The sequence below is a fragment of the Humulus lupulus genome, chromosome X, assembly GCF_963169125.1.
Source record: "Humulus lupulus chromosome X, drHumLupu1.1, whole genome shotgun sequence".
Taxonomy (NCBI): Eukaryota; Viridiplantae; Streptophyta; class Magnoliopsida; order Rosales; family Cannabaceae; genus Humulus; species Humulus lupulus.
In genome coordinates, this window is record NC_084802.1 from 31,019,494 (window position 1) to 31,030,536 (window position 11,043).

An 11,043-nucleotide genomic window follows, 5' to 3' on the forward strand; every position below is an offset into this window, starting at 1 on the left:
AGGCAGGTTTTGGATTGGGTATTAGGACATAATGAAGCTTTATTTAGGCGAGCTCAGTTAAAAGTCCTTGTCTCCATCCACACCCAAGAGGTAAAGTAAAGCTGTTGAGGATAATTAATATGCTCTTTAACTTAAGGAATAGCTTTACAAGTTGAAAATACGAATTATTGCTATCATCTACCACAGATATATCTTGGCATTAGTTCTAATTTCCTTATCTTGTCATAATAGGCCGGCAAGGGTGGTGAGCTTACACATGACGAGACAACAATTATAAGTGGGGCACTAGATTTAACTGAGAAGGTAAGGTCTTAACAGAAATATCATTATTCCTTACATTCATTTCCTTCTAATTTGCATGTATGCCAGTGATAGTATTATATCCAACTATTATATGAGGTGGACGTAAATCCTGGTGAATATGAAAGTTTATTTTACTTCTTCTACTTCTCTCTCTTTCTGAGTCTTTAGAACTATACCAAAGAGGCTAAAACTTATTTTTTTTAATTGTAATTTCATTTTGAAGTATAGCTATTTGAAACTCTGTGCTCATGCTAAATCTTTCTCTCTCTCGAGCTCGCTTATTCAATATTCTGTTTTAAAGTTTGGATTTTTTTAGTTTACTCCCCAGTCATCTTATCTTTTGGTTTAAAGAGCATTCTGAAACTTTTCTTGTCATTATAGTTTCATTTTGATGTATAATAATTTCACTCTTTATGCTCATACTGAAATTGTAACTTAAATATGATAGTAAGCTTGCAATAATGTGTCATGATTAGAAAATCAGCATCTTACTTTCTTTCTATTATTAATTTTTTTTAAATCTTAAAAAACAGACAGCTGAGGAGGCTATGACACCCATTGAATCAACGTTTTCCTTAGATGTCAATTCAAAGTTGGACTGGTGAGTTTTGGTCATGAATTCATTGTTCTTTCTTTCTGTCAATTGGATTTTACTGGTTTTCACAATTTTTGTTTACATGCTGTTTTTAGCTGATTTTCAAAGATCCAGTCACTCGACCTTAGAAACTATTTTTTTATAAAAGAAGAAAATATAGAAAGTTTTGTTGTTGTTGTAGTGATAGATTGTGTTAAAAGAAGGATATTCTAGCTGTGATATCAGTCCTAGGCTCCTAGCCTATCATCTTAGGAACACTATCCCAATTAGTTGCTGGCTTGTCAATAGTTCTGTCACCTTTTTACACAAAGTTTCACTGAGGATAGTTTGTACATTTTATTTTTATTTTCGCATACAGTGCTCTGGCATATCATAATGGCGTGACCCATGTTTTACTGAAACATGTCTTATGTAGCAATTGAAATGTTAGGAATGTTTGAATCACATGACAGCTCAATGTGTTTTCTTGTCGTACAGTTATTTTCTGTTTTCTTAGCAGAAGTTTGTTGCAGAAAAAAATTATATTTTTTTTACTGTATTTCTCATTTTTCTCCTCCTTTTATTCAATAACACAGGGAGGCTATGGGAAAAGTTCTTGCTCGGGGGCATAGTCGAGTTCCTGTCTATTATGGGAAAAGTTATTTGCTTAATCAGTTTTTTTTTTTTTTTTAAATTTAGACATGGCTATATATCTCATTGCCATCTCACTGGTTATACGATCACAGAGAAAACTGGCTCTGGTTCAAAGATGTCAACTTTGAATGATCATCCCCCACTCTGCTTTGTTACTAAGTGCCGCTAATAGAATTATCATTCAACTAGCATTAAATTGTTAATTAAATCATGAAGATCTCACTCACTATATCATGATTAAAAATTCAGGGAGTCGGGGAACCCTTTTGTGCAGCAAGCAGTGCAGTACTCTGTGGCAGCTGCATATGCTACAGTTGACAAGGACAGGAAGGAAGTGTTACAAAAACTACTACTGCAAGGTAATTTTTACTTTCTTCCCCCCCTCATAGCTTACCTTTTTACCAACTGGAAGGTTATGAGAACACCAAGATTCTGATATTTCATCTTGATTTTTCATGAAGGTCTTGATATCACTATTTTAGGTAGCAATGACTTTTATTCATATCGGAATCAGGTAATTACCTTTTTAGTGTTCTATATATTACATGGTTTTCTTCCTGTCAGTGCTTGGTATGGTTAATGAACACGTTTTCTTGATATTGTCAAATCCATAATTTACAAAATAATCGGATATAGCCTTTGAGCACATTTCAACATGTTGCTAAAATTTATTAGGGTGCTTTTTCTCTAAATTATTTTATGAATCTAATTGAAGATGTTAATGAGGCTTGTTGGTTGTAGATTGAAGCACGTGGACTCCCTTTGTTGCCTGAATCATTGGCTGCTCTTCCTCCTTTTGCATTAATTACTTTCAATTCTGGGGAATCCAGCGGAGAAAATAGCAAGCCAGAAGTTACAAAAACTGGATTGGGTTCATCTGCTGCTATGACATCTTCGGTGGTTGCTGCTTTGCTTCATTACCTGGGAGTTGTTGATCTTGCTCACGTGAAGGGCACTGCAGATCTGGATGTGGTGCATATTATAGCTCAAACTGCTCATTGCATTGCACAGGGGAAAGTTGGCAGTGGATTTGATGTTAGCTCTGCAGTTTATGGTAGCCATCGTTATGTCCGTTTTTCACCAGAAGTAATCTCTTCTGCTCAGGTCTTTATCTTGTCTCCTCTTTCCTCAAACAAACCTGTTGCTGCTCGTTAATTTCATAAGGGAATATGTCATTGTTACAAATTTTTTGTTCTAACAAACATTTATATGAAAAGATACAGAATTTAAAATGCAATTTCATCCTTTTAGAATAACAAACATCACATGTAAATTTCTAGTTCTTATATTGCAGGTTGCCATAAAAGGGGAGAAGTGGTTATCGAAATTTTAAAAGGAAAATGGGACCATGAGAGGACAAAGCTATCCTTGCCACCATTAATGAATCTTGTAAGCATGCGTTTTATACTATCCACTTGTTGCTATTTGAGGTGTATTTAATCTATTAATATTAATTTTTAGTTTGCCCATGATGATGTACTACTTTTTTAACTCTCTAAATCAGTCTTATTAGTTGGAACCGTTACTCATGTTTATCTAATTGATTGCTGTAAATGGATTTTGGTTGCATTTTGGATCCTGTGATTTTGGTTTATAGCATTGATGTGCACCTTTGAAAGCTTTTTGCTAAAAAGAGATGCAGCTCTTGTGAGTCTTGTCCCTTAAATGATTGGTGCTTTTACAGTTACTTGGAGAACCAGGAACTGGAGGATCATCTACACCATCAATGGTAGGTGCTGTTAAAAAATGGCAGAAGTCTAACCCCGAAAAATCACAGGAAACATGGACAAAGTTGTCAGAGGCTAATTCTGCACTTGAAACACAGTTAAATACATTATGTAAATTAGCAGAAGAACACTGAGATGAATATAAGAAACTAATTAACAGCTGCGGCTCACTTAAACCTAAAAAGGTATGAATCGAGCTGCTCTTTTTTCTTTTCTTTTCTTGTCTTTTTTTTTTTTTGAAACAGAACTGAAAATATTGATAAAAATCAATTTTATAGCTGAAATTCCCACTGGCTGAAACTTTTTTGGGGAAATTATATTTGAGCAAAAAAATTTACATTTTCATCTTGGTTGGTTCCATTAACCTGAAAAAAGAATTAAAAAATAAAAAGAAAATAAAATTAACAACATTATGATTTAAGTAGTGTTATACAGTGCTACATTTGTATTTTGCCAGTTCATTTGGATGTGTGTTTTAGTTTTGATTGTGGTACTTGTATTCTGCCTTTACCTTGACCATCTTTATCTGCTTTAATGTTATTCTGAACGTCTGCAAATAAATATTTGGTTTTCTTGATGATCTTTATTCTAATTCTATTTGTTTATGCTACCAGGATTTTTAGGATGATCTTTATTCTTGATGATCTGAGTAATTTTTAGGATGTTCTAGGCGTCTACAGTTTACTAGGCTTTGAAAGTGCTTATAAATGAATGATTGTTTGTAGGGTCTACTTTTGTTTACAAAAAGTAACTTTTTTTCTCTGGTTGTCTTTCCAAATATAAATTCCCATTAGGACATTTCATATTATATAAAGGCAGATGCATAGAACTTTTAAAGAGCAGTTACTATGAATTAAGTGTGGTGCGATTATTATTTGGTTGTTATGCCAGTCACTTGTCCCTCCTTAGTTACTCTCATTGTCTATTTTGCCATTTCTGTCCTATTTTTTCTTAAGTTTTCTTAGTTCTTTATGCTCTGATGTTGTTCTATTTTGATGTATTTATTTCATGTATAGGTATTATATATATACAAGGATATATGTACATCTGTTTGTGTCTCCAGATTTAGTTCTTTCCCTCTCACCCACGATCTCATTCTCTCTCTTTCTTTCTCTGTTGTTGCAGATGTTAGCATGGAGGTGGGACTGTGGGGATGGTGTTGTAACAGCGGGGACTTCAATGCGACTAGGGTACCGTTGCCGTGAAGGGTAATGAATTAAGTGTGGTGCGATTATTATTTGGTTGTTATGCCAGTCACTTGTCCCTCCTTAGTTACTCTCATTGTCTATTTTGCCATTTCTGTCCTATTTTTTCTTAAGTTTTCTTAGTTCTTTCTGCTCTGATGTTGTTCTATTTTGATGTATTTATTTCATGTATAGGTATTATATATATACAAGGATATATGTACATCTGTTTGTGTCTCCAGATTTAGTTCTTTCCCTCTCACCCACGATCTCATTCTCTCTCTTTCTTTCTCTGTTGTTGCAGATGTTAGCATGGAGGTGGGACTGTGGGGATGGTGTTGTAACTGCGGGGACTTCAATGCGACTAGGGTACCGTTGCCGTGAAGAAAATGATTTATTTTGATTACATCCCCACTTATCTAAAAGGGTAATGACGATTTTTTATTCTTAGGCATCATCTTTGATTATTTTTTATAATAATTATTATATATTAAAATAACTCAATAGTATGAAGAAAAATAATACAGTTTTGGTTTTTTCTTCTGTTTATCTGGATTTATGGCTTGATAGAGATGATAATGGGTTTTAAGTCTCAAATACAGTAGTTTTAAGGAAAAACTGAAGTTTAGGTTTATATTTTTGCATTGAATAGTATTTTTATTTTTTTCTATGAAGTTTCAGGAAAGATAAATACAACATTTAAATTTGTGATTAACTTATTTAGTTCTAGTTGGCCAAATTCTTAGACAATTTGCAGTTAATGTAAGATGTTAATGATGTTGGGTATTATGGTCTTGCAGCTAAGCTTCTATGGAGGGGTGCTGAGTGTTGGAATGAGTGTTTAAAGCTTTTGGGCGTTGTTGAAGCAGCAGAAGCATCAATGGATTTTGACCAGTTAAGCTCTGGAATTTCAGATTTTGATACTCACTTTCAAGGCCTCATAGTTCAGAAAAGGTCTCTTTCTCTCTCTCTCTATACATTTATATAACTGCAGTTGTCTCAACTTATTTCTATATTCTATTCCATATTTGTCATTTGTGAAATGTTCTGTTTTAACTAGTGTGAAGTATATGGTTGTTAGGTATGCATTTAACTGGCCTTGATTGTTTTCCTTTACTATTCCATTTATCAATTCAAGATAGTATCAACAAAGTGTTCATACATCTTTTGTAAAGAACTTAAGAGAATTATGACTTGATCCTCTTCATCAAATTTGACCCCAAGATTGTTTAAGTTGAGTATAATTATGTTGAAATCATCCAAGTGCTTCCTTAGTTCTTTAGATTCATCCATCCGAAGAGTGTATAACTTCTTCTTGAGATACAATTTATTTGCAAATGGTTTCTTCATATAGATTGAACCCAGTTTATTCCTCAATCCAATAATTGTATCCTCACTAGACACCTCTCTCAAAACTTCATCTCCAAGACTCAAGAGGATAGCACTCTAAGCCTTTGATTCAGTGTTCTTCCTTACTTTCTCATCTCTTTCATCCTTCAACAAATCTACATCTATAGCTTCAGAAATCCCTTGATGAACCAAGAGTGCCTTCATTTTGATTCTTCATAAATTGAAGTCATTGGCACCTATGAATTTATCTACTTCGAACTTGGTTGTCGCCATTTCTGAACAGTTCTTGAACCCTGAATAAGCTTTTTGCACTTAAATCAAAGCAACCTGTGCATTTGATACCAATTGTGGTGACTAAAACACCAAATAAGAAACTTAGAAAACAACAAGAACTTAAGAATTCAAAATAGTAATGAAAACTTTAAAAGAAACACAAACTCAAGTTAGGTGGTTCAACACAATGTGTGGCTTTAAAAGAAACACAAACTAACGTTACGTGGTTCAACACAATGTGTACCTACATCCACGGGAGAGAACAACAAAGAGGCTTAGGATCTTTATTGATGAAGCATAGTTACAAATTACACAAGTAGGAATAGAATCATTTACAACCAATAACAATGGTGTCTTGCACCCGAAACTAAACACATAAATATATAGAAGAAAGACTTTGGAACTTTGTTCTCTTCACTAAACTCTCTTTTCTTCTCACTCTTTAATTTCTGATGATAAATCCATAATGAGGTGATGTCCTCTTTTATAGAGCCTTCGAAGTAGACCTTGATCTGACTTTTGTTGTAATGGAATTAACTAACCAACTGATTTAACTGCCAGCTTTGTGAACCAATTAAGTGAGCTGAACCTCATATAAAATAACATAACTAATATAACTCCTACATTTCTTGAAAAGTTGTTTATGGTTATACGTCAATCAAAATGGTACTATTCTCGGCTGACAAAAAAAATTGTACTATTCTTATTTCAATGTTGATGAAATCTATATATACCATATAAAGAACTTTACATTTTTTTCATCAGCAAATAAAAATCTAATAATATGGTACTACTGCATGACAAAAAAAAACAATAATATAGTACTACTGTGTTAAATTATGGCTTCTAGACCTGGGATCCTTTTCGATTGGCCTTGGAAGCTTCTTGGAAACTACAAGGTTAATTACGCTATAACTATCCATGCCTTGGAAGAACACACACTCTCTCACTCAATATTTATATACATATATTATAATATGTATATACTTCATTTTGTAGTACTTAATGTTTGCATTGTTGAAATATTAAACTTGATTTATTATGGTTAGTTTCTAGATTTTTCATAAATTTAGAGTTTCCATGTATTTACTAGAGCTTCTAGTGTTTTCATGTATTTGCTAAAGTTTCTAGAATGTTCATGTATTTATTAGAGATTGTTGAGTTTTTAGTATTCTATAACTCTCTTTACTTAGTTAGTAGATGAGAGTTATCTAGAATCATCTACTAGCTAATAATTTAATTGTATTTCTATAAATGTGCATAGAGTCCTACAAATAGAGAAGTAGTCCCGCTATTTTGTATCAAGTCAAAAATACAAGTTGAGTACTACAATAAAAAGCATCTACCATCATAATATTATCTCCATATTAACCTTAAGTTTTCAACATTGTCTTCAAGTTCTCTCCCAAATTCATCTTAATTTTCAACAAAGTAGTATTAGAGCAAGGTTCTTGAAGAAAAATGGCAAGTGGAGGAATGCTCCCCTTCCAAGTTCCAATGCTCACCATGAGTAATTATGACAATTGGAGTATCAAGATGAAGGCACTACTAGGAGCTCAAGATGTTTGGGAGATTTCTCTTTCTCAAGCTCAACGGGAAGCCTTGAGGGATTCAAGAATAAGAGACAAGAAAAGCTCTCTATCTCATCTATCTAGCGGTGGATGAAGATGCATTCAAGAAGATCTCAAATGCAACTACGGCCAAAGAAGCGTGGGAGAAGCTTCAAACTTGCAACAAAGGAGTGGAGCAAGTTTACAAGATCTGTCTAACTCTTAGAGGAGAGTTTGAACTTTTGTTCATGGAAGAATTTGAATCAATTTCTAATTATTTTGCAAGAGTATTGGCAATTGTCAATTAATAAAGAAGAAATGGTGAAGACTTTAGTGAAGTGAAGGTCATAGAGAAAATTCTTCGCACTATAACTCCAACCTTTGAATAGAATGCTACAAACATTCAAGAAAATAAAGATTTAGAAACTATGACTATTGAGCAACTCATGGGTTCTTTACAAGCCTATGAGGAGAAACAAAAGAGGAAGAAGAAGCAAAAGGAGACTGTGAAGAAATTACTACAACTCAACTTGAAGGAAGAAAATTTTGACAATAATAGAGATCAAAGAGGAAGAGGACGTGACCAAGGAAGCAGACATGGACGTGGTCGTGGACAAGGAAGAGAAGAAATGGTTGGCTTCAACAACAACAATCCCAACAAATTCAATAATGGAGAAAGAAGTCGAAATCCACAAGCAACAAGAGGGCACGGAAGAGGCATCTCATGGTCAAGGAATGATAAATCCCACAAAAAATGCTACAATTGCAATAAGTTTGACCACTATGCCTCTGAGTGTAGATCAAGGTTGAAGAAAAGGTCAATTTCGTCGAATACAAAGGTGGAAAAGAAGGAACATTGCTATTAGCTTGCAAAGTCAAAGATGAAGGCCAAGAAAATAGATGGTATCTTGACACTGACACTAGCAATCACATGTATGGACAAAGAAAGTGGTAGAAGGAAATGTCTCTTTTGGAGATGAGTCAAAAATACCAGTGGCATGACAAAGTAAAATTGTCATACGCTTGAAAAATGCAGGTCATCAATTCATCTCAAACGTTTAATTTGTGCCCAACATGAAGAACAATATTTTGAGTTTGGGTCAATTGCTAGAGAAAGGTTATGATATTCACTTAAAAGAAAATAACATTTTCTTAAGAGATGATAAAAGTAATTTGATTGCCAAAGTGCCCATGTCAAAGAATAGAATGTTCCTCTTGAATATTCAATATGATGTCCAAAATGCCTATGGGCCTCCTATAACAATTTATAATGGCTTTGGCATTTACACTTTGGACACCTTAATTTTGGCAGGCTCAAACTTTATGAAAAGAAGGAGATAGTGAGTGGCCTTCTGTGCATCAACCAACCAAATCAACTTGGCGAAGCGGGAGTAATCTTCAAGAGCCACCAAGTCGCTCGAGTTCATACATAGTGATGTTTTTTGGACCAATAAAACCATACTCTTTTGGTAAGAGTAACTACTTTCTCCTTTTCATTGATGATTTTTCAAGAAAATATAGGCTTATTTCTTAAAGGAGAAGTCAAAAGTGTTCGAGAATTTCAAGAACTTCAAAGCTCTTGTTGAGAAAGATAGTGGTCTTCCTATTAAGGCCATGAGATCTGAAAAAGGTGGAGAATTCACATCAAATGAGTTCCAAAAGTATTGTGAAGAGCATGGAATTCGCGCCCCTTAAGGGTGCCAAGTTCCCCCCAACAAAACGAATTGGCAAAGAGGAAGAATCGAACCATACTCAACATGGCTTATAGCATGCTCAAAAGCAAAAGAATGCCCAAGGAGTTTTGGGCTGAAGCAGTGGCTTGTGCGGTCTACTTGGAAAATAGCTCTCCAACAAGAAGTGTGTATGAGAAGACACGTCAAGAAGCATGGAGTGGAAGAAAGCCTAGAATTTCTCACCTCAATGTCTTTGGAAGTATTGCTTATGTACAAGTGCCCAATGAGAAAAGAACCAAGCTTGATGACAAAAGTGAGAAGTACGTATTCATCGGCTATGATTCAAGATCCAAAGGCTACAAGTTGTACAACCCAATTACCAGAAAGATTCTCATTAGTCACTATATAGAGTTTGATGAAGAAGATTCTTGGGATTGGAACACACAAGAAGACGAGTATGATTTTCTTCCTTACTTTGAGGAAGAAGAATAAAACGAGCAACCAAGGATGGAAGAAGAACCTCAAGAGCCTACTGCTCCACTGATCTCACCAATCCAAAACTTGCATGAAGATTTGACAGGCGAAAGTTTGAATGAGAAGACATCACACTTCAGAAGCCTACAAGAGCTTTATCAAATAACTGAAAACCAAAATGATATCTCTCTTATGTGTCTATTTGTTGATTGTGAACCTCTAATCCACCATGAAGAGGCAGAAAGCAAGAAGTGGAGAGACACCATGGATGAAGAAATCAATTCAATCATGAAGAACAACACATGTGAGCTAGCTACGCTTCCACAAGGACAAAAGGTGATTGGAGTAAAATGGGTGTACAAGACAAAAAGGAACACCAATGCAGACGTGAAAAAATACAAAGCAAGATTGGTTGTAAAAGGCTATATTCAAAGAGAAGGCATTGACTATGATGAGGTATTTTCTCTCGTTGCTCGTCTTAAAACTGCTAGATTGGTTCCAAAATAGATGGAAGATCTACCAAATGAATGTAAAGTCTTCCTTCTTGAATGGTTTCCTCGAAGTGTTGAAGTTAAAGAAGGCTTTCTATGGCCTAAAGCAAGTGCTGAGAGCCTAGAATACACGAATTGACAAGTACTTTCAAGACAAGAATTTTGCAATGTGTCCATATGAGCATGCAGTCTATATAGAAGTTACAAATGAAGATATTTTGATTATATGCTGTATCTAGATGACTTTATCTTTACAGATAGAAACCCGAGTATGTTTGAGGAGTTCAAGAAAATCATGGCAAAAGAGTTTGAGATGACATACATTTAGCTAATATGTTATTACCTCAGCATTGAAGTGAAGCAAGAAGACAAAGGAATTTTTGTCACTCAAGAAGGCTATGCTAGAAAAGTTCTTAAGAAGTTCAAGATGGATGACTCTAATCCAATTGGAACACCGATGGAATGTGGAATCAATTTGTCAAAGCATGACCAAGGCAAAAAGGTGGATCCAACTCTCTATAAAAGCCTTGTTGGAAGTTTGTGCTACCTAACTTGTACGAGGCCGAATATTCTCTACGTTGTTGGAATCATTAGTCGCTATATGGAAGCTCCAACAATAGTTCATGTAGCATCTTAGAATGTTACTTAGCTAGATAGTAGTAGTAATAGTAGCTTGTAGTATTTTAGTTTTCGTGATTATTGGTTTAAGCCGAGATTTAGTTGGAAACTTGTAGAAATAGTTATGGATTTTATAAGTTTAACCTATAATTTATAAATATTAATTTTAATA

At 34.5% G+C, this 11,043-nt stretch overlaps 1 protein-coding gene and 1 long non-coding RNA gene across 2 annotated transcripts; both read left to right on the forward strand.

Moving 5' to 3' along the window:
- The first annotated feature begins 226 nt into the window (after positions 1-226).
- Positions 227-1,755, forward strand: LOC133803577 (uncharacterized). Its single transcript, XR_009878061.1, has 3 exons — positions 227-303; positions 837-904; positions 1,474-1,755. It is a non-coding gene; the product is annotated as an uncharacterized LOC133803577 (long non-coding RNA).
- A 9-nt stretch (positions 1,756-1,764) lies between these two features.
- LOC133805676 (phosphomevalonate kinase, peroxisomal-like) lies at positions 1,765-2,686 on the forward strand. The gene is made up of 3 exons (XM_062243842.1): positions 1,765-1,816; positions 1,993-2,045; positions 2,273-2,686. Exons 1-3 carry the CDS (start codon positions 1,765-1,767, stop codon positions 2,684-2,686), a joined length of 519 nt encoding a protein of 172 aa, XP_062099826.1.
- Positions 2,687-11,043: the final 8,357 nt, after the last annotated feature.

Coding starts and splice junctions, on each gene's coding strand:
- LOC133805676 (XM_062243842.1), top strand. CDS start 1,765: ATGATTAAAAATTCAGGGAGTCGGGGAACCCTTTTGTGCAGCAAGCAG. Junction 1,817..1,992: donor TTTGTGCAGCAAGCAGTGCA/GTACTCTGTGGC, acceptor TTTTTCATGAAG/GTCTTGATATCACTATTTTA. Junction 2,046..2,272: donor TTTATTCATATCGGAATCAG/GTAATTACCTTT, acceptor TGTTGGTTGTAG/ATTGAAGCACGTGGACTCCC.